Source organism: Sapajus apella, unplaced genomic scaffold, assembly GCF_009761245.1.
Source record: "Sapajus apella isolate SASKATOON/1434 unplaced genomic scaffold, GSC_monkey_1.0 scaffold23, whole genome shotgun sequence".
Lineage (NCBI taxonomy): Eukaryota > Metazoa > Chordata > Mammalia > Primates > Cebidae > Sapajus > Sapajus apella.
In genome coordinates, this window is record NW_022436963.1 from 2,978,263 (window position 1) to 3,002,768 (window position 24,506).

At 42.0% G+C, this 24,506-nt stretch overlaps 1 protein-coding gene and 1 long non-coding RNA gene across 12 annotated transcripts in view; both read right to left on the reverse strand.

The window, feature by feature from the left end:
- Positions 1 to 24,506, reverse strand: part of DCAF1 (DDB1 and CUL4 associated factor 1) — an 82,310-nt gene that overhangs the window by 8,278 nt on the left and 49,526 nt on the right. For 10 of the 11 annotated variants that reach the window (XR_004272430.1, XM_032290009.1, XM_032290006.1 and 7 more), the window contains 10 exons: positions 21,106 to 21,230; positions 18,535 to 19,798; positions 17,397 to 17,595; positions 16,839 to 16,921; positions 15,924 to 16,008; positions 10,177 to 10,410; positions 9,058 to 9,151; positions 8,393 to 8,497; positions 8,062 to 8,135; positions 7,450 to 7,551 (listed from right to left, as the gene is read on the reverse strand). Coding sequence is in view for 10 of the 11 variants with exons in the window: in XM_032290009.1 (XP_032145900.1) it covers positions 7,450 to 7,551; positions 8,062 to 8,135; positions 8,393 to 8,497; positions 9,058 to 9,151; positions 10,177 to 10,410; positions 15,924 to 16,008; positions 16,839 to 16,921; positions 17,397 to 17,595; positions 18,535 to 19,798; positions 21,106 to 21,230 (2,365 nt within the window). In the remaining variant the exon portion in view is untranslated. Of the gene's footprint in view, positions 1 to 3,651; positions 3,935 to 7,449; positions 7,552 to 8,061; positions 8,136 to 8,392; positions 8,498 to 9,057; positions 9,152 to 10,176; positions 10,411 to 15,923; positions 16,009 to 16,838; positions 16,922 to 17,396; positions 17,596 to 18,534; positions 19,799 to 21,105; positions 21,231 to 24,506 lie in introns of those variants that run through there. The other variant, XM_032290016.1, reaches the window with a different exon arrangement.
- On the reverse strand, positions 12,937 to 14,696 carry LOC116559355. The gene is made up of 3 exons (XR_004272433.1): positions 14,685 to 14,696; positions 14,034 to 14,039; positions 12,937 to 13,279 (listed from the first exon to the last, which is right to left on the reverse strand). It is a non-coding gene; the product is annotated as an uncharacterized LOC116559355 (long non-coding RNA).

Sequence of the window (24,506 nt, forward strand, 5' to 3'; positions counted from 1 at the left end):
ACAAGCATTTTGGGCCTACCCAGCCACTCATAACCAGCGTGTAACATAAGCTAGGATCACTCAGCAGGGAAGCTCTGCTTTTCGGACTTCTGGTAATTTTGGAACCACCACTAATGACTTTTTGATAAACTGTGTAATACAGTAACTTAGACTCTTCAAAATTTCTGCCAGCTATGTTAGAAAAACTGACCCTCTTTTAAATACCTAGTAATCCCAATATTTGTGCAAGTGTGTAAATGGTCTGTACCGGATTTTGTGTGTTTGCGTATTAGCCAACACACATACATATAAGGCCTGAGACTACTCCATAGCCTTGGCCACACATCCCCTCCAGAGGTGAGTGAATAAATAACTACTAAGCATTCACCCCCCTCAAATCAAAGGAGCTGTGAGGGTCTGGAGGCAACAATGATGAACTGAAACACAGACAGGCTTTCAGCCCCTATAAGCACATCAGCTCATAAAAATAATTGGGAAAGGAGAGGAGGAGGGTCAAAATTCAACAGAAATCGTCCAAATCATCCAAGTGCTTACCAGATTACAACTTCTGCCTCTTTTTTCCCATGCCTCTTTTTTTTTTTTTTTTTTTTTTTTTTTTTTTTTTTTTTTTGAGAAATCTCACTCTGTCACCCAGCCTGAAGTGCAGTGGCTCGATCTTGGCTCACTGCAACCTCTGCCTCCTGGGTTCAGGATTCTTCTGCCTCAGTCTCCAGAGTAGCTGGGACTACAGGCGCATGCCACCATGCCCGGCTAATTTTTTTGTGTTTTTAGTAGAGATAGGGTTTCACCATCTTGGCCAGGCTAGTCTCGAACTCCTGAACTCGTCATCTGCCAGCCTCAGCCTCCCAAAGTGCTGGGATTACAGGCGTGAGCCACTGCGCCCAGCCTTCCAGGCGTATTTTCATAGACTTGACCAAAATTAGCTAATCCACTAACAAAGTGTCACAGTTAAAAATAAGTACAGTAAAAAAAAGTATCCAGGGTCCTGTATCTCATAAGGCTTCATGGACAGAACACTTACATTTAAAATTTAAGATAGCACAACTTTTAAAGGTCCACAGTTGCGTACATGAAAGGTTAAGGTAAACTGTTCAAATAGGCATGAGCTAGCTAGAAAATTCATGAAGACAATTCTCTTTCATTTTGAAGAACATCGAGGCTTAGCTGATCCAGAAGAACTGAGCAAAAAGCTTCCAAATCATGAGCAATCACGGAAAAATTTCAAGCAGGTCTAAGCTTTGAGCTACATATACCATTCCAAACTCTTTCAGCAGCACACAAACCAAAATTTTACTTAATTTTATAGCAAAAGAAACAGGTGTATATATATTCATCCCAGAAGGCCATGAGGACATCATATTGTGACCATGACAGAGGAGGGGAAATTAGTAGGAAAGACATCTACCTGAATCTCAAGTTGAGCACCTCACTTTGTTGTCTATACTTTGTAATTAATGGCCAATGCTGATTTTTCACCATGTATTTTGTCGTACATGGACATGGCCATAAACTAACTTTCTAAATTTTAAATCTGAAACCAGGATCATGAAGTAGAGGCTCACAAGACCCATCCAAAATGCTGTGGTAGAACCCAAAAGAGATTCTAGGAAGCAATTTTAGGAGCATTCTCTGCTGGTCAAGTAACTGGTTGATGGCATGAGCCCCTCTCCTTCAGCTAAAGAAGCAAGCTTCCAGCTGGGCACAGTGGCTCACGCCTGTAATCCCAGCATTTTGGGAGGCTGAGACTAGCGGATCATAAGGTCAGGAGATCGAGGCCATCCTGACTAACACAGTGAAACCCCATCTCTGCTAAAAATACAATAAATTAGCTGGGCGTGGTGGCACACACCTGTAATCCCAGATACCCGGGAGGCTGAGGCAGAACTGCTTGAACCTGGGAGGCAGAGGTTGCAGTGAGCCAAGATCGTGCCACTGCACTCCAGCCTGGGTGGCAGAGTGAGACTCCATCTCAAAAAAAAAAAAAAAAAAAAAAAAAGAATAAAGCTTCCAATAATGAGCAGGTCCAAAAAAGTAAAAATGAAAAATAATTATTTAATGGAAAAGCAAAGCTTAGCCGGGCAAAGTGGCATGCACCTGTATACCCAGCTACTCAGGAGGCTGAGGCAGGAGGACTGCTTGAACCCAGAAGATCCAAGGCTGCATTGAGCTATGATTTGCACCACTGCACTCCAGCCTGGGTGACAGAGCGAGATCCCATCTCTTAAAAAAAAAAAAAAGCCGGGCGTGATGGCGCGTGTGTAGTCCCAAGTACTTGGGAGGCTGAGGCTGGAGGATCGCTTGAGTCCAGGAGTTCTGGGCTGTAATGCACTATGCCAATGAAGTGTACGCACTAAGTTCAGCATCAATATGGTGACCTCCCGGGAGCAGGGGACCACCAGGTTGCCTAAGGGGTGAACTGGCCCAAGTCAGAAATGGAGCAGGTCAAAACTCCTGTGCTGATCAGTAGTGGGATCGCGCCTGTGAATAGCCACTGCACTTTAGGCTGGGCAACATGGCGAGACCCCGTCTTTTTTTTTTTTTTTTTTTTTTTTAATAGATGGGGTTTTACCATGTTGGTCAGGCTAGTCTTGAACTTCCGACCTCAGGTGATCTGCCCGCCTCGGCCTCCAAAATGCCCGGATTACAGGCATGAGCCACCATACCCGTCCGAGACCCCATCTTTTAAAAAAAAAAAAAAAAAAAAAAGGAAATCTTGCTAGAATCCTGACTCAACTCTGACAACATTTAGATAATGTTTTGGATCCAGGGATATTGTTTTTTTGCAATTCTCTTAAGACTTCTTTTAGGGATCAGAGGAATTCAAGGCCAGGCCATTTAAAATTAAGGTATTAATAAATTCCCCTACAGAAAGAATTCTAAAACTCTTCTCTCCTCAGTTCCTACATCAATTTCAGTTACCCAAAGCCCCTAAACCCTGCAGATAAACAACCCACCCCTCTCCTTTACAGAGAATAGGTCAACTGGCATAAGCTCCCTCTGCTGCTCTCTGGTCCCCTCCACATCAAAACCTGCCTTCAGCCCTGGTCTAAGGAGGAGGCATGCTGCCCACTCCTGCTCTGGATCTCAGCCAATTTGAGACCCTGTTACCACAGATGCTTTTCTCATCCCCACCCCTCCACCACCTTTACACTGGCTTCTCACCTTCTATCCCAAGAGGTTCAGTTCTCCAAAACCTAACAAGCTCTTAATCTATAAAGGCTTCAGATGCCTTCTACCTATAGACTTTTTGGAAAGGGTGACCTAAACCCTATTCCTGGCCTCCAGGTACTCAGCTGCCACTTGCTGACACGCTCACTTGTTTGCTTGCTCTGTCTGTCCCTATAGCTTTTTAAGAGAGTCATTCTGGCAGGGCACGATGGCTCACACCTGTAATCCTAGCACTCTGGGAGGCTGAGGTGGGCAGATCACCTGAGGTCAGGAGTTAGAGACCAGTCTGGCCAATGAAACTCCGTCTCTACTAAAAATACAAAATTAGCTGGCATGGTGGCACACACCTGTTGTCCCAGCTACTCAGGAGGTTGAGACAGGAGAATCACTTGAACCCAGAAGGTGGAGGCTGCAGTGAGCCGAGATCACACCACTGCACTTAAGCCTAGGCAAGATACAGCAAGACTCCGTCCAAAAAAAAAAAAAAAAAAAAGGCATTCAAATCTGATCCTAATAATTTGACAATTTATGAAACAAGTCATATTTTGCTAAATGCATAAATGTCTACTTTTTAAAAAATACTTTTTCTGTCCTTAAAAGCTATAGGTTCACTTCAGGGTCATAAATGCTTGTGTTTTTCTTTCCTCACTTGCAGAATCTAACTCAAGTTACATTTTAATTCTTTAGGAAAAAGAGCCTTTCAGAAATCATCACATTCAGCTCTGACCAGGTATGTGTAATCAGTAAAGACTCTTACCATCTGTTTCTAGGCAGTGGAGAACACACAGGAAGCACGGCACACAGTGTGTCCCAGATTTCAAAATGGAGGAGAAAAGAGAGCATTATTCTTTTGTTGGGTTTTTTCTTATAAATTTAAGGTTAACTATAATTAGCTAAAATGTATTGGCTTGTCAAAATCTAGGAACAATAATCAATTACTCATCTTTGGTTTGATAATTTTCCTAAAAGCCAAATCAAAGGTGAACTGAGTTCTAAAACCACAGACACCAGGCCAGGCACAGGGCTCATGCCTGTAATCCCAGCACTTTAGGAGGCCAAAGCAGATGGATCACCTGAGGTCAGGAGTTCAAGACCAACCTGGCTAACATGGTAAAACCCCATCTCTACTAAAAATACAGAATTAGCAAGGTGTGGTGATGCATGCCTATAATTCCAACTACTCAGGAGGCTGAGGCAGGAAAATTGCTTGAACCTGGGAGGCGGAGGTTGCAATGAGCTGAGATCACACCATTGCACTCCAGCCTGGAAGACAGAGTGAGATTCTATCTTAAAAAAAAAAGAACAAAACACAGATATCAAACTTCTAATGGATAATAATGAGCTTTAATAGGTGACTGGCTTATCTCTGCTTTCATCAAATGCCTGAAGACAGGGAGACTAGCAGCATTAGGAACCAAATATTTATGGCTGTCCCATACATTGGGTAGGTTTTCATTCATCGATACAGCTGTACCTTTCATCCTTTCCTCTTAATTTCCCAACTTATTTAAGCCTAAGGACAAAGGACAACTATTTTATGGCATGTCAATTGTATCTCAATAAAGTTCTTTATGCTGGACCATTTTATTGGATGGCGGCTGACCATTCAGGCTGCTGAATTTATTTTGCGATGGTGAAAAGGCAAATTCAAAGGGGTTGGTCACAGGTGCCTGTAACCCTGAGCCATGTAAGTCATACCTGGAACATCTGAGAAGACCTGAGAACAGACATCCAGGCTAGGACAAAAGTTTGAATAGCAAATGATTCACAGGAAAATGAAAAGCCTCTAATTTTAAATCAGGTGAAGCTTACAAAGCAAAGTAAAACTAGAGACTGGTTTTCCTACAAAGAGAGTTTTTAAAAAATTCAAGCTGGCACACTGTGCACGAGAGGCAGTGGGAAGAAATCTCTCCCTTCTCTCTCCATCTCTCCATCTCTCATAACTCACATGAGCTTTTAGATACTGCTGGCTCCTCTTACTCATGAAACCAAGGTTCCTATAGAGCCCACAGAGCTGAAAAGCAGTAAAGGAAAGCCCTTCTACACCGGAAAATCCTTGGCAGCAATTGGTGAAGTTGTTTCAAACTCTACAGCCTAATTATCCTTTACCAGGCCCTAAGGAAGGCTCTGTTCTGATCCCACAGTGGTCACCAGCTGCCCCCACACAAGAGTCTCCTCATTCTGCTCATAAGCCCATTTCTTCAGATCATTAATTATCTCTGAGCTCTAATAAAATGCATGCTTAGGCAGTCAGAACACTGAAGACCAAGAGAACACACACACGGGATTGCAGGTTGAGTCTCTGTTCTAGCTTTTTACCCAGGCATATTTAATCTAGGTATACTGTGTCACTTTTGATGTACAGGTGATAAAGTATTCAAAGGATCTGATTTACAGAACAAATGATATGCTCATAACCTGTAAAGCCGAACAGTAAAACACACAGCGAAATCTCAAACTAGTACAACAAAACACCCTTGCTTAGTCAGTACTAAGTCCTATTAGAGAAAAACATGGGTCCTTTGCCCTAGTATTAGACTTGCATCCTTACAAAATTACCATTTGCAAAAATAACCATTTTAAAAAATTCTTGCAATTAAAGAAATATTTTAAATGTAAGTAGAAGCTGTTTTGGAAGGATGCTAAGAGAAAGCTATTACATTAACCCTAATCATTGAGCATGATTTATCAAAAAGTAGGGGAGGGATGAGGGCAAGGGAGCTGTGGCAATGCAAACTGAGGTAGGTGTACTTCCCCTGGTCCTGTGATGTCACTGCTCTTCAACCAGAGCACCTCTGTGCTCTTCAAGAGGAGACAATGCTGGCTGGGCGCGGTGACTCACGCCTGTAATCCCAGCACTTTGGGAGGCTAAGGCAGGTGATGAAACCCCATCTCTACTAAAAAAAAATTTAAAAATTAGCTGGGTGTGGTGGCATATGCCTGTAATCCCAGCTATTCTGGAGTCTGACATAGGGAGAATCGCTTGAACCCGGGAGGTGGAGGTTACAGTGAGCCGAGATCGTGCCATTGCACTCCACCCAGCCTGGGCAACAGGAGGAAATTTTCATCTCAAAAAAAAACAACAATGACAACAAAAAACACCAAGACTAAACAATAAGATAGTGGGGGAACAAACAGAAATGAACCCAAGATCTGGGAAAGAAAACATTTTTAGCTGCTTTAGTATCTGCAACAAGAGAAAGTCAAAACCTAGTCGTTCATTTTCAACTTTACAGTACTCACTCAGCAATAAATATTTCTCAGAAGACAAAAGAATCTGCACTGGAGAACATACTCTTGGAAAGAGAATGTGGTGTGAGCCCTGTAGGCTGGAAAAAATCTGCTGAAACTCAGAAGTTTGAGAAACTCTTCAGAACCTATACTGACATAGCACAAGGGCAAGTGCCTAGCATAATACAACCACAAATTGAAATTCCCTATGAAAACAAAATGCAAAGACTGAGGGACATAATACTATCTACCCACGTTTTATATATGTTTAATTTCTCAAAGCATCAAAATCTTATCTTTACCTGTAAGTTCAACTCTTACCCTAATAACAGACTGCCGTAAAACTGAGAAAATGCAAACCAGAATTTTATAAAGGTTAAGCCACTTCTACAATCCATCTCAGCAAAGTGACTGTTCTGTTTTTTATTGACATTGGGAATATAAAGGGATGCTTATCTGAAACCAGAACAGGGCACAAAGAAATCTCTGAATGAAAATCAGAGACTGCTAGGATGAGTGTGGTGGCTCACACCTATACTCTATACTCCCAGTACTTTGAGAAGCTGAGGTGGGCAGATCATCTGAAGTCAGGAGTTCAACACCAACCTGACCAACATGGTAAAACCCAGTCTCTACTAAAAATAAAACTTAAAAAAAAAATAGGCATGGTGGTGGGTACCTGTAATTCCAGCTACTTGGGAGGCTGAGGCAGGAACATCACTTGAACCCAGGAGGCAGAGGCTGCAACAAGTCAAGACTGCACCATTGCACTCCAGCCTGGGCAACAAGAGCGAAACTTCCTTCTCAAAAATCAGAGATTGCTAAGCTTTAAATTGATCCACAAATAGAATGTACAGGATCATCATGTACTAGTGAAAATCCTGTAATAAAACTTCTGAGTTTCAGTGATCAGAGGTACATGACAGGCCTTATGAATACGGCAACAGGTAGCAAAGGTTGACTATACCTTTAAAACCTTCTACAGCAAAAAGCAGAGCATAACCTCTATTAAGCACTGTTCAGCAGAAAGAAATCTCAAAGACCACTGACCTGGTCCTCCTCTTCATCCTCATCCTCTGCCAGACGCTGCCTGCCTACTTCATACAGCCTGCATACTGTGTCCATGTTCAGGGCATCCATGCTGCCTTGATTCTGGAATAGAACACCCAGTGCACAAAGACCAGTTAGTTTTCAGAAGGCCCACATCCACACCTCAGCCCTGACTAGTGTCCATGATCCTGACCCACTAATTATCAAAGCTTCTGATACCCCAAATTCTTGAGCTGACTCTGAAAATGTTATACCTAAGACACAAAAGGAAAGAAAAACAGAATGAAAAGACTCAGGCAGTGAGGGATCAGCACCCTTGGAATAAACCAGTCTTGCTCTAGTGAGAAATCCAGATTCCTCTGAGAAAGGGATGACACCATTAGTGCAGAAAAAACAGAGAGAGGACACTCTAAGCTGTGTTATATTGTGATTTTCTTATTCTCTTTGTACAGTACATCTCCCAAGACCAATCAAATGAATAGGTTATTAATAATCTACCTTTAGGAATGTATTGACTTTACATCTTGTATCAGACAAAATGTCTGTAGTACAACTTAAAAATTATCCTAAACATCAGAACAACAGAGCAGGGCCTCTGCAAGCTCCCTTTACCTCAATGACAGCAAGATAGCAGTCTTTGGTGTCTGTACAGAGGTCAAAGATGTTCCGTTTCACATCAATGGTTGCTAGAAAATACAATGTGAGAAGGTTTGGGATTGGATTAGTACTGTGATCTTAAAACCTACTTTTCCGAGTCATGGCATCAAAAAAAAAAAAAAAACCTGCTTTTCCTCTAAAGGAATTCAGGATGATTGCTCAAAATTATTTCCATAACTCCTCTGTTTTTCAATAGAAAAGTACAGGCCTCCCAGAAAATGAAGCCTCGTAAATAAGAAACACCAAAACATGACAAAATGATCAATGTCTGTCCCTTCCTGCTTACCTATAGGTTTGTAGTCGGTTGCATTAAATGTTCGGAAAGATGACCCAAAGGGGCTTTTCATCCTCTCTTCCATTAAGTCATCTTCATCATCTGCCTGCAACATAGCTTGAGGGGGGAGAGGAGGAGAAAGCACTATTAAGAATCATAAACATCCCCTCTTCAGAAATGCAGAAAATGTTAATGGCCAATAAAGACAATCTACTTGTATATAGGTTTACATACAAATTCCCTTGTACATAAATCTAGTCTGCATCTAGTTAGCTCCTCTCAGAGCATCTTCCTTGCATATCCCATCTATTATTACAAATATCCTCAGCTTCTCATCTACCTCCAAGAAGTGTTACAGTACTTACAAGGCTTACAACACCGCAAGAGGACAAGTGCACAGGTCTTAAGTTCGTAATGTGACACACTGGAAAATACTGCATGAAGTTTCTTTCCATACAAGATTTCCTTATTATCTTCAAAGTCAGTTGCCTTTCACCCTAAATCAACCTTATTTTCATCTCCTTTGTCACAATTTGTACTATAAATTTTTTATCTTTTATGTTACAACTTTCAAATGCTTTCCAATTCGCAAGTGAGAGATGGTTCCAAAAAGGAAGTATTAAATTAAGTGAAGGGGTAGAGGAGAGGGAAAGAGAATGAAGGATAAGGTTTATTACCTCCATACATCACTGTTCCTGTGTGATTGAACACCACGCGACACTGATCCAGAGCAGGAACAGTATGCAAAAGATGAAAAGTTCGAAGGTCCCACTAGAAGTGGAATGGTCAAGGAAAACTGTTTTACACAAAACTTATCTCATGGAAGGAAATTTTAAAATATCACTTTTTTGCCTCTGCCAGGTATAGTCAATGAGATCAGCTGGGCGCGATGGCTCACGCCTGTAATCCTAGCACTTTGGGAGGTCAAGGTGGGTGGATCACCTGAGGTCAAGAGTTCAAGACCAGCCTGGCCATCATGGTGAAACCCTATCTTAAAAAAAAAAAAGAAAAAAAAAAAAAGTCAATGAGATTAAGGTGAAACAAATACATGTAGAATGCGTATTACTGAATGTCTCTGAAAATACCCTAGGGTATCCTCATATACATGAAGGCTTTATGAGCTCTTTTCCTCCCAACAGTAGTATTTCATTTTCCTCTTATGTGGCGATTGATTGATTGATTGATTGATTGATTGATTGATTTTGAGACAGAGTCTTGCTCTGTCACCCAGGCTATAGTGCAGTGGCACGACCTCGGCTCATGGCATCCTCCGCCGCCCAGGTTCACACGATTCCCCTACCTCAGCCTCCTGAGTAGCTGGGACTACAGGTGCCAGCCACCACGCCCAGCTAATTATTTTGTATTTTAGTAGCGACAGGGTTTCACCATGTTGGCCAGAATGGTCTCGATCTCCTGACCTCGTGATCTGCCTGCCTTGGCCTCTCAAAGTGTTAGGATAACAGGCGTGAGCCACCGTGCCCAGCAGGCAACTGATTTTTATAGAGCAAAAGTAAAATCCTTCTGAAGACAGATAAAAGCTAATTCAATTGGAGAATTGGGAAGTAGAAAACTGGTCACTCTTATCAAATACATAGAAAACATGCTACTGAAAGTTGTACGTAGTTACTAACTTTGGCAACAGTGCTTTGGAGATTTCACTAACATTTCAAACCAAAGGACAGGTACCATATTATTACCAGTGTGGATACTTAAACCAGGTATTGGTGGAGAGATAAAACAAATTATTCCTGCACAACCAACCAGACAAGAAGGTAAGACACGAGTGTAAAGGATACAATCTCAGTATTAATGATCACCTCCAGCCCATTCGGATGGAAAACACCACTGATGTTCATATTAAACTTGTCAAACTTGTGGATGGCCTGTGCAGAGCGGACATCCCAGAGGACGCCATCATTTAAGACAAGATCATCTGTAGGATTAAAGGTGGCACAGTTCCTCTTGTAGTTGTTGGCAAGATCTGGGTTAAACAGAGTCAACAGCTTGTTGCCAGTCTGAATATCATAAATCTTTAGAGAAGAAGGGGTAGGAAGAGAAAAATCAGACCAATCCATCCATTGACAAATTTAGAGAGAAAATGTGCAAAGTAGTTTCTAAGATTAACACAGAAATTCTCCATATGGATCAATGATTACCACTGAATACTCCTGAAGGGTTACTTTTCGGAGAAAGGCATCAATGAAATATCCTTTTCTCCTTAAAAATCTCCCAATGTACATATTTTAGCCCCGCCATATTAAAAGTTTCCAAAGTCTATATAATGTACAATCCATGCAGAGACCAGATCTTTCTCATCAGCTTATAGACAGGCATGCTGTAATATTTCCAATCTTTAAAAAAAAAAAAAAAATTCTTCGTTAATACAGGAACAAATAAGGAGACACCACGAGGAAACAATCAAACAAATCCAGATCATGAGAAAAGAAAACTGTCCTGGTCTCTTCAAAAGTCACTGTCATGAAAACTGGAAAAATGGTTCTTGGCTTTAAAACACTAGTAAGTCCTAACAACCAAATGTAATATGTGAATCTTGGCTGGATCCTGGTTGATTAAAAAACTGAAACCAAACACATCAGGAATAATTGAGAAAACTGAGTGAGTATGGACGGGATATTAGATGATTATTTAGGGGATTACAAATTTTCTTAGATTTAATAACAGTGTGATTGTGAAATAAATGTCATTGTTAGGAGACACATGCTGTAAGACAGCCGTAAAATGTCATGACGCTTGCAATTTTCAAATGGTTCAGAAAAACACATTTACATAAAAAATATAGCAAAATATCAAATTGATAAATCTAGGTAGTAGGTATATGAACTATTCTTTTCATTTCTTTGTATATTTGAACATTTTCAAATGAAAAGTTGAGGGGGAAAATCTCCCCCCAACACACTTTTTCTTTTTCCTTCCAGACCTATGTGAAGTTATTTACTGATAGGTTTAATCATTTATTGTAACAGGGAGAGCCTTATACCTTAATTACATTTGGTAATAGGAAAAAGTATTGACTGAGCCTGAATTCCTGTTGTAGAAGTAGAGATTGCAAGGTACCTTCTTTATTACTTGACCTTGTTGACTTTTTTATTTAAGTTCCAGGATACATGTGCAGAATGTGCACATTTGTTGCACAGGTATACATGTGCCATGGTGGTTTGCTGCATCTATCAACTCGTCATCTAGGTTTTAAGCCCCGCCTGCATCAGGTATTTGTCCTAATGCTCTCCTCCCCTAGCCCGCCACCCCCAAACTGGTCCCAGTGTGTGATGTTCCCCTCCCTGTGTCCATGTGTTCTCACTGTTCAACTCCCACTTATGAGTGAGAACATGTGGTGTTTGGTTTTCTGTTTCTGTGTTAGTTTGCTGAGGATGACATCTTCTAGCTTTACCCATGTCCCTGCAAAGGACATGACCTCATTCCTTTTTATGACTGCATAGTATTCCATGGTTTATATGCACCACATTTTCTTTATCTAGTCTATCATTGATAAGCATTTGGGTTGGTTCCATGTCTTTGCTATTGTAAATGGTGCTGCAGTAAACATACATATGCATGTGTCTTTAAAGTAGAATGATTTATATTCCTTTGGGTATATACCAGTAATGGGATTGCTGGGTCAAATGGTATTTCTGGTTCTAGATCCTTGAGTAATCACCGTACTGTCTTCCATAATGGTTGAACTAATTTACATTCCCATCAACAGTATAAAAACATTCCTATTTCTCCACAGCCTTACTAGCATCTATTGTTTCTTGACTTTTTAATAATTGCCATTCTGACTGTTATGAGATAGTATCTCATTGCGGTGGTTTTTTGTTTTTGTTTTTTGAGACAGTCTCACTCTGTCACCCAGTATGGAGTGCAGCGAGTGGCATGACCTCAGCTCACTGCAACCTCCACCTCCTGGGTTCAAGTGATTCTCCTGCCTCAGCCTCCTGAGTAGCTGGGACTACAGGCCCACGGCACCATGCCCAGCTAATTTTTTTGTTTTTAGTAAAGATGGGGTTTCACCATGTCGGCCAGGCTTGTCTCAAACTCCTGACCTCAGGTGATCCGCCTGCCTCGACCTCCCAAAGTGCTGGGATTACAGGCATGAGCCACTGCTCCCCACCCTCATTTGCATTTCTCTAATCATCAGTGATGTTGAGCTTTTTTTCATATGTTTTTTGGCCACATAAATGTCTTTTGAGAATTGTCTGTTCATATCCTTTCCCCATTTTTTGATGGAGTTGTTTTTTTCTTGTAAATTTGTTTAAGACTGTGGATATTAGACTTTTGTCAGATGGACAGATTGCAAAAATTTTCTCCCATTCTGCAGGCTGCCTGTTCACTCTCATGATAGTTTCTTTTGCTGTGCAGAAACTCTTTAGTTTAATTAAATCCCAGTTGTCAATTTTGGCTTTTGTTGCAATTGCTTTCGGTGTTCTCATCATGAAGTCTTTGCCCATGTCTATGTCCTAAATGGTATTGCCTAGGTTTTCTTCTAGGGTTTTTATGGTTTTGGGTTTTACATTTAAGTCTTTAATCTGTCTTGAGTTAATTTTTACATAAGGTGTAAGGAAGGCGTCCAGTTTGTTTTCTGCATATGGCTAGCCAGTTTTCCCAACACCATTTATTAAAAAGGGAATCCTTTCCCCATTGCTTACGTTTGTCTGGTTGTCAAAGAGGAAACCTGCCCTTTACCACTTCATATCCCTCCCTCAAGCTAGTACCCTACTTTTCTGCTTCATTTTTCAGTAAAACAGTTCAAAAAAATTATCCATATTGTGTGTCCATTTCTCCCTTGTTCTCATGAACCAATTCTAACAAGGTTATTGCCCCACCAGTGTACAGAGTTTTTGTTGTTGTTTTTGAGTCCGGGTCTCTCTCCCTCTCTCTCTCTGTCACCCAGGCTGCAGTGCAATGCTATGAACAGTTAACCACAGCCTCAACCTCCTGGGCTCAAAGTGATCCTCCCACCTCAGCCTCCCAAGTACCTAAGACTACAGGTTCGCATCATAGCACCTGGCTAATTTTCTTTTTTTGTAGAGGCAGGGGTCTCACTCTGTTGCCCAGGCTGGTCTCAGACTCCCACCTCAACCTCCGAACTATTTCTTGACATGATTAACACATTGTTCAATCAAAGATCACCTCTCAGTTCTCAGCTTATGCAACTCATTAGCAGTTTCTGATCCAGCTGATCAAACCTTCCTTGAAGCACAGTCTTCCCTTGGCTCTTAGGACACTTTTTTTTTTGAGACACAGTCTTGCTCTGTTGCCCAGGCTGGAGGGCAGTGGTGTGATCTCAGCTCACTGCAACCTCCACCTCCCAAGTTCAAGTGATTCTTCTGCCTCAGCCTCCTGAGTAGCTGGGACTACAGGCACATGCCACCACGCCCAGCTGATTTTTGTATTTTTGGTAGAGACAGGGTTTCACCATAATGGCCAGGAGAGTCTCAAATTCCTGACCTTGTGATCCACCTGCCTCAGCCTCCCAAAGAGCTGGGATTACAGACGTGAGTCACCGTGTCCAGCCAGCATTGTCTCCTCTTTAAGAGCACAGAGGTGCTCTGGATGAAGAGCAGTGGCATCACAGGACCTGGGGAAGTACACTTACCTCAGTTCGCATTGCCACAGCTCTCTTGCCCGCAACCTTCCCCTACTTTTTGATAAATCACGTTCAATGATTAGGGCTAATGTAAAAGCTTTCCCTTAGCGTCCTTCCAGAACAGCTTATACTCACAAAGTGCTGGGATTACAAGCGTGAGCCACCACACTCCCAGCTGGGCACCTCTTTCTCTCAGGGTTCCATTCTGCCTTACTGGTCACTATATTTGATTTCCTTCCCAAGTTCCTCATCTGGCAACTCCTAAATACTGGCACATGCCAGGGTTCTATACCCACAACTCTTCTCTAGTCTCCTTGTTGATCTCAGATAAGTTTGTGGCTCTAAATACAATCAGCTGGGGACAGTAACTCATGCCTATAATCCCAACACTTTGGGAGACCAAGGAAGGTGGATCACTTGAATTCAGGAGTTCAAGACCAGCCTGGGCAACGTGGGAAGACCCTGTCTCTACAAAAATACAAAAAAAAATAGCCATGTGTGATGGTGTACACCTGTAGTCCCAGCTACTCAGGAGGCTGAGCTAAGAGGACTGCTTGAGTCCAGGCAGTCAAGGCTGTGGTGAGCTGTGATCCTGCCACTGCACTGCAGCCTGGGCAACAGAGCAAGACTCGTCTCAAAAATAAACAAATAAATACTATCAATATGTGAATAAGTCTCACATTTATATTTCTCAACCCACACCTCTCTTCTGAACTCCCAATTTTTTGTTGTTTTTGTTTTCAGAGACAGGGTCTCACTCACTTGCTCAGGCTGGAGTACACTGACATAATCACAGCTCACAGCAGCCTTCAACTCATGGGCTCAAGTACCCCTCCCACCTCAGCTTCCTGAGTAGCTGGGACCAAAGGCATGTGCCACCAAGCCCAGCCAATTTTATTTTGTGCAGAGATGAGGAAAGTCTCTCTACGTTGCCCAGGCTGGTCGAACTCCTGGCCTCAAGTGATCCTCCCACCTCAGCCTCCCAAAGCGCTGAGATTACAGGCACAAGCCACTACACCCGCAACTCCCAACTTTTGTATTCAATCCCTATTCTCTACTTGAATGTCTAACAGAATGTCAAACTTCATGTGTCCAAAATCCCTGAGCCAAGGCCCCTTCTTTCTCCCAGCCTCTACCAGGCCTACCCAGGCCCAAACCCATAGTTCCTCTCATGTGTCAGGTGGTACATCACCCTCCAACCTGGAAGGCTGCTCTTGCTTCTCTCACAAAAACCTTAGTCATACTTTAAGAACTTTACATCCACACATGTACCCTCTACTCATCCTCCAGTGTCTTCATTTCACTCAAAAGAAAAGCTGAAGGCCCTAACTAGCACCTGTAAGATGTTACTGGATATGGGCCCCTCACTGACCTCAGCTCTTACCCTCCTCTCCTCCCACCTCCCAAGCGAGGGCTTTTCCCTTGCCATTTCCTGTGCCTTGCACTGTTCCTCCAGGTATCTTCCTGAACCTCACATTTCCTTCAAGGCTCTGCTTAAACACTACCCCATCAGTGATGCTGTCTACCCCAGATAAAAGAGAAGTCTCCCCACACCACCAACAAGCATTTCTTACCTCTTACCCTGCTTTCATTTTCTCTGCAATACTTACCACCTAAATTTACCATATATTTGATTCTTTATTGTCTCCCCAATGAGGGTCCATAAAGGCAGGACTCATTTCTAATCTAAAACTAAGAATTAAAAAATATCTGCAGTGCTAATGACATCCTTCTCAATGTCACATTTAGCCCTTATACATTTTTCCCATACAGCTCAGAACTATGTTATCATACTTTGAGATTGTAACTGAAAGGAATATCATTGAGTAACTTTTATTTGCCCAAAGGACTTAGGTCCCCACATTCTACCAAGAAGATTTCAGTATGAACAAACAGGCATAATCAGCTTGAAAACAGTGGTTCTTAAGTACTTACGTGGGCGATGTCGCCTTTTGTGCCGATGACCCGATCCTGGGAGTGCTTGCTGAACTCAACATAGTGATCTTCTGTGAAGGAATGCCTATGGACAAACAACAGGAGCACTGAAGTGACAGACATTGAGGACATATTCCTGCAACCAACTGAAATATGGGTGACCCCCAGACTCTTGCACAATCACACTCACCTAAAGATCCTGGACTCCCAAAGAGGAAATAATCATACACTTAGATTAAAAAGAAAATTCCTTCTATCAGTTTGTCCAAGCAGACACAATAAAATGAATGGGAATTCCTTACAGAAATGACAAATAGCGCACATGTGTCTTTGAAACATGAAGCAAAGGGGCCGGCATGGTAGCTTACTCCTATAATCCCAGCATTTTGGGAGGCTGAGGCAAGTGGGTCACCTGAGCTCAAGAGTTCAAGACCACCCTGGGCAACATGTTGAAACCCTATCTCTACCAAAAATGCAAAACATTAGCCAGGTGTGGCAGCACACGCCTGTGGCCCCAGCTATTCAGCAGGCTGAGGTGGAAGAATCACTTAAGCCTGGGAGGCAGAGGTTGCAGTGGGTCATGCTTGTGCCACTGCACTCCAACCTGACAAAGTGAGATGCCGTCTCAAAAAGAGAAAGAAAGAAGAGTGCAATGTCCTATGTGAACATGGGAAAATACATAAATTCTGGGTCAGGGTCTTCTGCATAATAATGTACATACCTCATAAAAATACCTAGGAATTAAGAAAGATAACATCTTATTATTAAACATGAGTCTCAGATGAGGAAGAGAGAAGTTAACAATAACTGACAGCATTCCTCTTTCCTCAAAAGGCTTCCAGTCTAAGAACCAAATGAAGGGGATATAAACTAGGCAAATAAAGCACAGATTAGGATCCAAAAGCAGATACATACTTCATATCAAATACTGATTTCATTCCCCAAAGTGCAGACAAAGGCTGGCTCCAAGTAGCAGACGTCAGCAGCAGGGACCCATCCTAAAAGAAAAAGGTCCAAGGTGGGTAACCATGCATGTACATGCATGTAGATATCACTACCTATCATTAGCATTTTTAAATATATGCATAAAAATGTTGTTGAATTAAAGAGAAAATTTTAAAACCCCCAGAAACCAAGAAATGGTCAGAAGCCACTAGGATTTGAATGTATATAACTATAATGTCCTAGAAAATAACTATAGAGAATGTTAAATTCTACTGAACTAACCACAAAAATAGAATAGTTAAAAAGGAGGGGGGAAAAATGAGAAGATGCCAAAGATGGTTCCTTTCTTCCTAATAACTCTGCCATATTCCTCAGTCTCCATCTGAAATATGAGCCAACCTCAACTAGACTTTCTAGTTGATGACTCATTTAAAACAGAGAGCTCAATAAAGAGTAAGTCTCCTTTACTCTAGTTCATCAATTTATCTTAGAAGAATGACTGAGAGCATCCTAGGAAGGAACCCTTACCCTGGAAGGTTCAAGATGTGTAATGGCTGAGTTGTGACAGTTATAGCTGGCCTCCTCCTGTCCACTAAACACGTTATAGAGCTTCAGCTGCCCTGTGCAGGTGCCAAGCATCAGGAACCGCTCCCGTGCTGAGAATGCACAACAGGTGAAGCCACTCTCATCTTCATTGGCTTCCCGGAACACTGAAATAGGACGGAATCTAAGCAAAAAAAGACAGAATCAGAGGCAAAGAATATGCAGGGACTCAGAAAAAGCAAACTGCTGGGATGGAAGAAAAAGCACAGAGCAGTAATATTTCAAATGGGTTCTTCCAAAATCACAGTGACCTTCACTGCTTTTTATTTGAAATAAGAAAAAGATTTCCACTTACAAATTTAAATAACAAAAATTCCCATGTTTAGGCCAGATGCAGTAGCTCACGCCTGTAATCTCAGCACTTTAGGAGGCTGAGGTGAGCGGTAGTCAGGAATTCAAGACCAGCCTGGCCAACATGGTAAAACTCCATCTCTACTAAAAATGCAAAAATTAGCTAGATGTGGTGGTGCCTGCCTGTAATCCCAGCTACTCAGGAGGCTGAGGCAGGAGAATCGCTTGAACCTGGGAGGCAGAGGTTGAAGTGAGCCAAGACTGCACCACTGTACTCCATCCTAGGCAACAGAGAGAGACTCCATCTCAAAAACAAGAAAAAAATTCCCATGTTTAAAACCTGAGATCCCATAACCTTTACTCCAGCCTAGGCAACAGAGAGAGACTCCGTCTTGAAAAGAAGAAAAAAATTCCCGTGTTTAAAACCTGACATCCCATAACCTTTATGTAAGATTTGTCAAGAATCAGAACAGGAAGCAATTTGCACCAGCACAAGTTTGGAAGCTTCCTTATGGACAGTAATTTCTAGATTCTAGAAAATATACTAGTTGAGAAAGTATACTGATACACAGGATTGTATCAATATACTGCCAATGAGCACATAAGGAACCCATGGTCGATAAAGGGTGATACAACTACATTGTTCCTGTATTATATACAAAGTGACAATCAGTGGTATTTCAGGCCAACTATGCTGATAGGGCCCAAACAGTTTGATTTACATAAAAGAATCATTCCAATTCCCAGGGAGTAAGAAGGGGCCTCTTCTTACCTGCTAAAGATAAGGTGCCTATCAAAGCATCCACCATCCACCCCTCCATACTTTGGAAACGATGCCCTGCGGTTTAGCCTTGAGGTAAAGTTTATTGGCGCTTGCCGCCTCTGTTTTGGCTCAGGACATTGGTGAGGAGTAAAGAGAGAGAAAGGTGGGCAGGTAGCAACTGGATTCTTGCAGCGAGCATGTTGTTCTCTAAGATATTCTGTGATTATACTGTCCAGCTTAGGTGGGGAAGGAAGATGTCTGTCCAGCTGCTTTTTTATGGCTGGGCTTTGGCCGTAGGCACCATGGTCCGACTTCTGCCGCAACACTCTGATTTTCCTGCCATTGCAGGGTGATGGCCTCTCTCTGATAAAACTGATCCTACCAATCAAAGGAGAGTTGCCTGCATAAGATGGGCCAGGCAGAGCTAGTGGACCCTGGGGGGGCCGTGACTGAGGATGGGCAGTGGGGGCAGAAGGGGCAGAGGGACCCACAGCAGCATGGGTACCTAGTCGAGTTGCAATGCCATTAGCGATACGAGGGGTTCGGGGAAGAGAGACAGGAGAAGCAGCAGCAGTGACTGGGGTAAAGGCAGAAGAATGGGAGGCAGCAGTCATGGGCAGGTCAGCCTCTTTTGTTAGCACAGTTGCTGTTTCTCCAAGCCCTTTAGAAATAAGATGGTTTCGTATCAACAAAAGCAGCTCTTTCTCAGGGAAGGAGATCCTTGACTGGGCAACAACATCTGCTTTCTGCAGTCGTGCTAGAGAAACATCAGTGCCAATCAGCAGTGGTTTTCCTGACACCCGTTCAATGAGTTCAGCAGCATACTTGCAGAACTTGACATGGTCACTACGCTTGTCCTGCAGCACAGGCTCCTTCATCAGCTGCTGGATCTGGCAGCTGCTGAAAAGCGGCAGTTTACTGATGATCTGCCGGACAGTGCTACTGCGAGACAGGCCCACCAGGGCCTTGCAGGCCAGGGCCCGGATCTGGTCTGCATCTGTGATGGGCATCTTAATGGACAGTAAGGACAGAAGCACCTTGATGCCATTGTTGGACTGAACCACATTCCACATCTTGGCCAGGGTGTGCTCACTGTTTTTGGGGTTCTGAGGCAGCTTTCTCCGAGGAGTACCAGAGATAAATTTGCCAATACTGGATATTCGGTTATCCGGGCCACACACACAATTGATGATAATCTGAAGTGCTGACTTCTGAATTTCAGCATCATGGATGAAGAACTCACCCTCAGCCACTCCCAAAATAATGCTGATACCTAATGGGGAAAAAAATTATGTATCACTCATCATAAAACTAATAGCCAACTTCAATAGTTGTTCCAGAGTCAAAATTTGATGTTCCACTTTGTTTTACTTTAAAAAAACCATTACTTTTGTAAAAACTGCAAGGAATTGTTTAAAGTACAATTAGTTCTACTGTAATGTATTTTTATGACATAATATCTCATATGCAGTTATTAAATAGGAAAATGATATAATAATTATGGAAAAGTCATCAAGCTTCATGTGCAATTTTTTCTGGTTTATTTTTTATTTATTTATTTATTTTGAGGCAGAGTCTCACTCTGTCACCCAGGCTGGAGTGCAGTGGAGTGATCTTGGCTCACTGCAATCTCCGCCTCCCAGGTTCCAGTGAATCTCTTGCCTCAGCCTCCTGAGTAGCTGGGATTACAGGCAACCGCCACCATGCCTGGCTAATTTTTGTGTTTTTCGTAGAGACAGGGTTTTGCCATGTTGGCCAGGCTGGTCTCAAACTCCTGACCTCAGGTGATCGGTCCGCCTTGGTCCCACAAAGTGCTGGGATTACAGACAAGAGCCACTGCACCTGGCCTTTCTGGTTGATTAATTTTAATTTTAATAAACTAAAACCTTAGGAAAGGAGAAAGCCCTCAGTTGGGCTGCTACTATGGAAGCAGAACCCTTTCCACTGTATTTTAATAAAATTAAAAACAAATGCCTGCGTCTTAGTTCTATTCTGCATCTTGTCTCCAGTCACATGACTTCCCATGCTCACCCCAGCAGTGCCCTCATCAGCCTTCCTCTTAATAAAGCATATTATCAAAGTATATTTTCCTTTTTTTTTTTTTAATGTATGATTGTTTCTACCCATTTTGAGCTACCTGCCAATTACTGATTCAGGTTACAAAATTGCTTACTTTGTTATTTTCTCCCTTTTATTCCTGGAAAGCTGTAAGTTTTTTACTATCTGCTTCAACTCATTTTTCCCACATATTTTTAGTGCAAAACTGTTCAGACTGTAAGCTTTCAGGAAAGCTATAATGTACCAGTATAGCAGAAATGCCAGTACTACTCAGAAAACCTAAGTTTACCAACATGACTCTCTTACATGAATCTATGTGGTGCTACATTTGTATTTTTTTTAATTAGTTCATATTCTGCTGAATGGTACTCCTTACAAAGGACAATCAGTCTCCCTCTACTACTTTTTGTTCTAAAATCCCAAAATTAGGTCACGCAAGTAACCATAACCAGAGTAGCAAAAAAAAAAAAAAAAAAAAAAATCCAGACCAAGAAACAACAAAAATGGCAAAGTACAACCTACCTACGGTAGAGACTGTAGATCCAGCCTCATCCAACACGTCCACTGACTCTGCTAACTGGAGCTGGATTTTTGGCACCACAGTAAGAATAGCCAGGACATCCAAAGCAAAGCGCACAGTATCATTCCTGGACAGGAAGAATAATTAGTCAAAGGGAAACTAGAATAAAGCCACAAGAAACAAGAGAAACAGAGAGACAGACATACACACACACACACACACACACACACACACACACACACACACACACGCTACCAGTGTGATGTATCTCAAGCTGTGGCATCAAGAGAGGATTTTATAGTCACCATGACATTATTTCCAAAAAATAAGCAATGGAATTTTTACCTATCAAATTTCTAAGATAAAAAACACATAGAATAATAATCCTTTCATCCTAGTGAAAATATACAGAGACACATTCTCTCAAAGTTTTGGTGAGAGCAGAAATCACCACATTCTTTCTGGAAAATAATCTGGAGGTCAGGCACGGTGGCTCATGGCTATAATCCCAACACTTTAGGAAGCCAAGGTGGGAGGATCACTTGAGCCCAGGAGTTTGAGACCAGACTGGGCAACATGGTGAAGCCCCGTCTCTACAAAAAAAAAAAAAAAAAATTTTTAAATCAGCCAGGTGTGGTGGCATGTGCCTATAGTCCCAGCTTCTCAGGAGGCTGAGGTGGGAGGATAACCTGTGCCCAGGAAGTTGAAGTTGCAGTGAGCCATGATTATACCACTGCCTTCCAGCCTGGGTAACAGAGTACGAGCCTGTCTTGAAAAACAAAAAAAGGAAAAAAAGAAAGTAATCTAGAAATATGAAACAAGATTCTTAAAATGTTCATAAACCTTGTCCTAAGTAGAAATTTCACCTCTAACAATCTGTCCTAAAGAAATAATCAGGCCAGGTGCGGTGGCTCACACCTGTAATCCCAACACTTTCAGAGGCTGAGGCAGGGGGATCAGCTGAGGTCAGAAGTTCAAGACCAGCCTGGCCAACACGGCAAAACTCCGTATCTATTAAAAAATGCAAAAACCAGCCAGGCGTGGTGGTGGGCACCTGTAATCCCAACTACTTGGGAGGCTAAGGCACAGAAAACTGCTTGAACCCGGGAGGCAGAGGTTGCAGTGAGCCAAGGTTGTACCACTGCACTCCAGCCTGGGCAACACAGAAGACTCTGTCTCAAAAAAAAAATAATAATAATAATGATAATAATCAGAAGCATTTATGTATTAAGATGTCCATTAGCCACATTATTAAAGTAGCAAAAGAATGAGAAAACCCACATAGACAAGAGCAACACATGTGGTACAGTATAGTACACTCATAAACTATAGCCATTGACAATCATTTTCTTTTTAATGTAATGGCATGATTTCAGCTCACTGCAATCACCACCTCCCAGGTTCAAGCGATTCTGCTGCCTCGGCCTCCTGTGTAGCTGGGATTACAGGCAAGCACCACCACACCTGGCTAATTTTTTGTATTTTTAGTAGAGACGGGGTTTCTCCATGTTGGTCAGGCTGGTCTCGAACTCCTGACCTCAGGTGATCCGCCCGCCTCGGCCTCCCAAAGTGCTGGGATTACAAGCGTGAGCCACCACGCCTGGCCGACAATCATTTTCAAATAACCCTAAAGAATGAAGGAAAGGGTTCAAAATACAGTATTAATTATATTAAAAATGAAAGATATAAAATTAAAAATCTGAAAATACCAAGTACTGGCAAGAAACTAGAGAAATGTTGGATGTCTTTCGTAATTAAAAAGAAAAAAAAGGCTGGGTATGGCAGCTTACGCCTATAATGCCAGCACTTTGGGAGGCCAAGGTGGGCAGATCACGAGGTTAGGAGTTCAAGACCAGCCTGGCCAATATGGTAAAACCCTGTCTCTGCAAAAATAAAAAAATACAACAACAAAAAATACAAAAATAAAAAAGTATAAAAATTAGCCAGACGTGTTGGCTCACGCCTGTAGTCCCAGTTACTCAGAAGGCTGAGGCAGGAGAATCACTTGAACCCAGGAGGTGGAGGTTGCAGTAAGCTGAGATTGCACCACTGCACTCCAGCTTGGGTGACAGAGCAAGACTCTGTCTCAAAAAAAAAAAAAAAAAAAAGTAGAGAAATGAAAAATCCTGTTATGTTGCTGGGGGATGAAAATGGTATGAACATTTTTAGAAGCAATTTGGCAATACCCAATAAAGGTAAAAACACAGACACCCGACAAACCAGATGCTAGACATCATATCCTCAAGAGAGCCTCAAGGAGGTTCATGATACCATTTAATAGCAAAAAAACTATCAAACAAAAACACTAAATTAGCCATCAATGGCAGAATAAAGTGCAGTATAGAAATAACAGCATTTTAAATAAATATCAACATATAGAAATCTCAAGAATATAAGAGTAAAAAAAGCAAGCTGCAAAAGATGAATTTAGGAAAATACTTAATTTTAAACCATGCAAAGCAGTACTATGTTATTGTTTATGAACACAGATATATATAGTATAAAAACATGAGTGGGGAGAATATGGTTCAAATTCAGAAGATGGGTCACTCTAGGGAGGCAGAAAAAGCATTGAGGGAAAACAAATACAACAACATGCCAATCCTGGTTAATGCTGGAGCAGTTGTTATACTATTCTCCATACCTTTCTATATATTGAGAATAGTCATTAAAAAGGTGAATTTGATTATAAAGTTTAATATCAATTATGTGTATTTACAAATATTATATAAAAAAGACTGGAAGGAATTTAACAGTGGCTAAGAGTAATATTCTTTTCTCTTTAAAAGATTCTGCATACTGTAAAACAGAAACATTTGATAACTTTTATAAAAATAAACTTTTAAAATCAAGGATTTTTTTTTTTTTTAAATAATCCAAATGCAGGCCAGACAGTGTTTCACACCTATAATTCCAGCAGTTTGAGAGGCTGCGGTGGGCAGATCACTCAAGGCCAGGAGCTCGAGACTAGCCTGGCCAACATGGCAAAACCCTGTGTCTCTACTAAAAATACAAAAATTAGCCGGGCTTGGTGGTGCACGCCTGTAATCCCTGGTACTTCAGAGGCTAAGCTATGAGAAATCACTTGAACCTGGGAGGTGGAGGCTGGAGTAAGCCACAATCGTGACATTTCACTCCAGCTGGGACTGTCTCCAAAGCCAACAAAAAATAAATACAGACGTACCAGTTAAAAAATGTATTTATGGCCGGGCGCGGTGGCTCAAGCCTGTAATCCCAGCACTTTGGGAGGCCGAGGCGGGTGGATCACGAGGTCAAGTGATCGAGACCATCCTGGTCAACACGGTGAAACCCCGTCTCTACTAAAAAACTACAAAAAATTAGCTGGGCATGGTGGCGCGTGCCTGTAATCCCAGCTACTCAGGAGGCTGAGGCAGGAGAATTG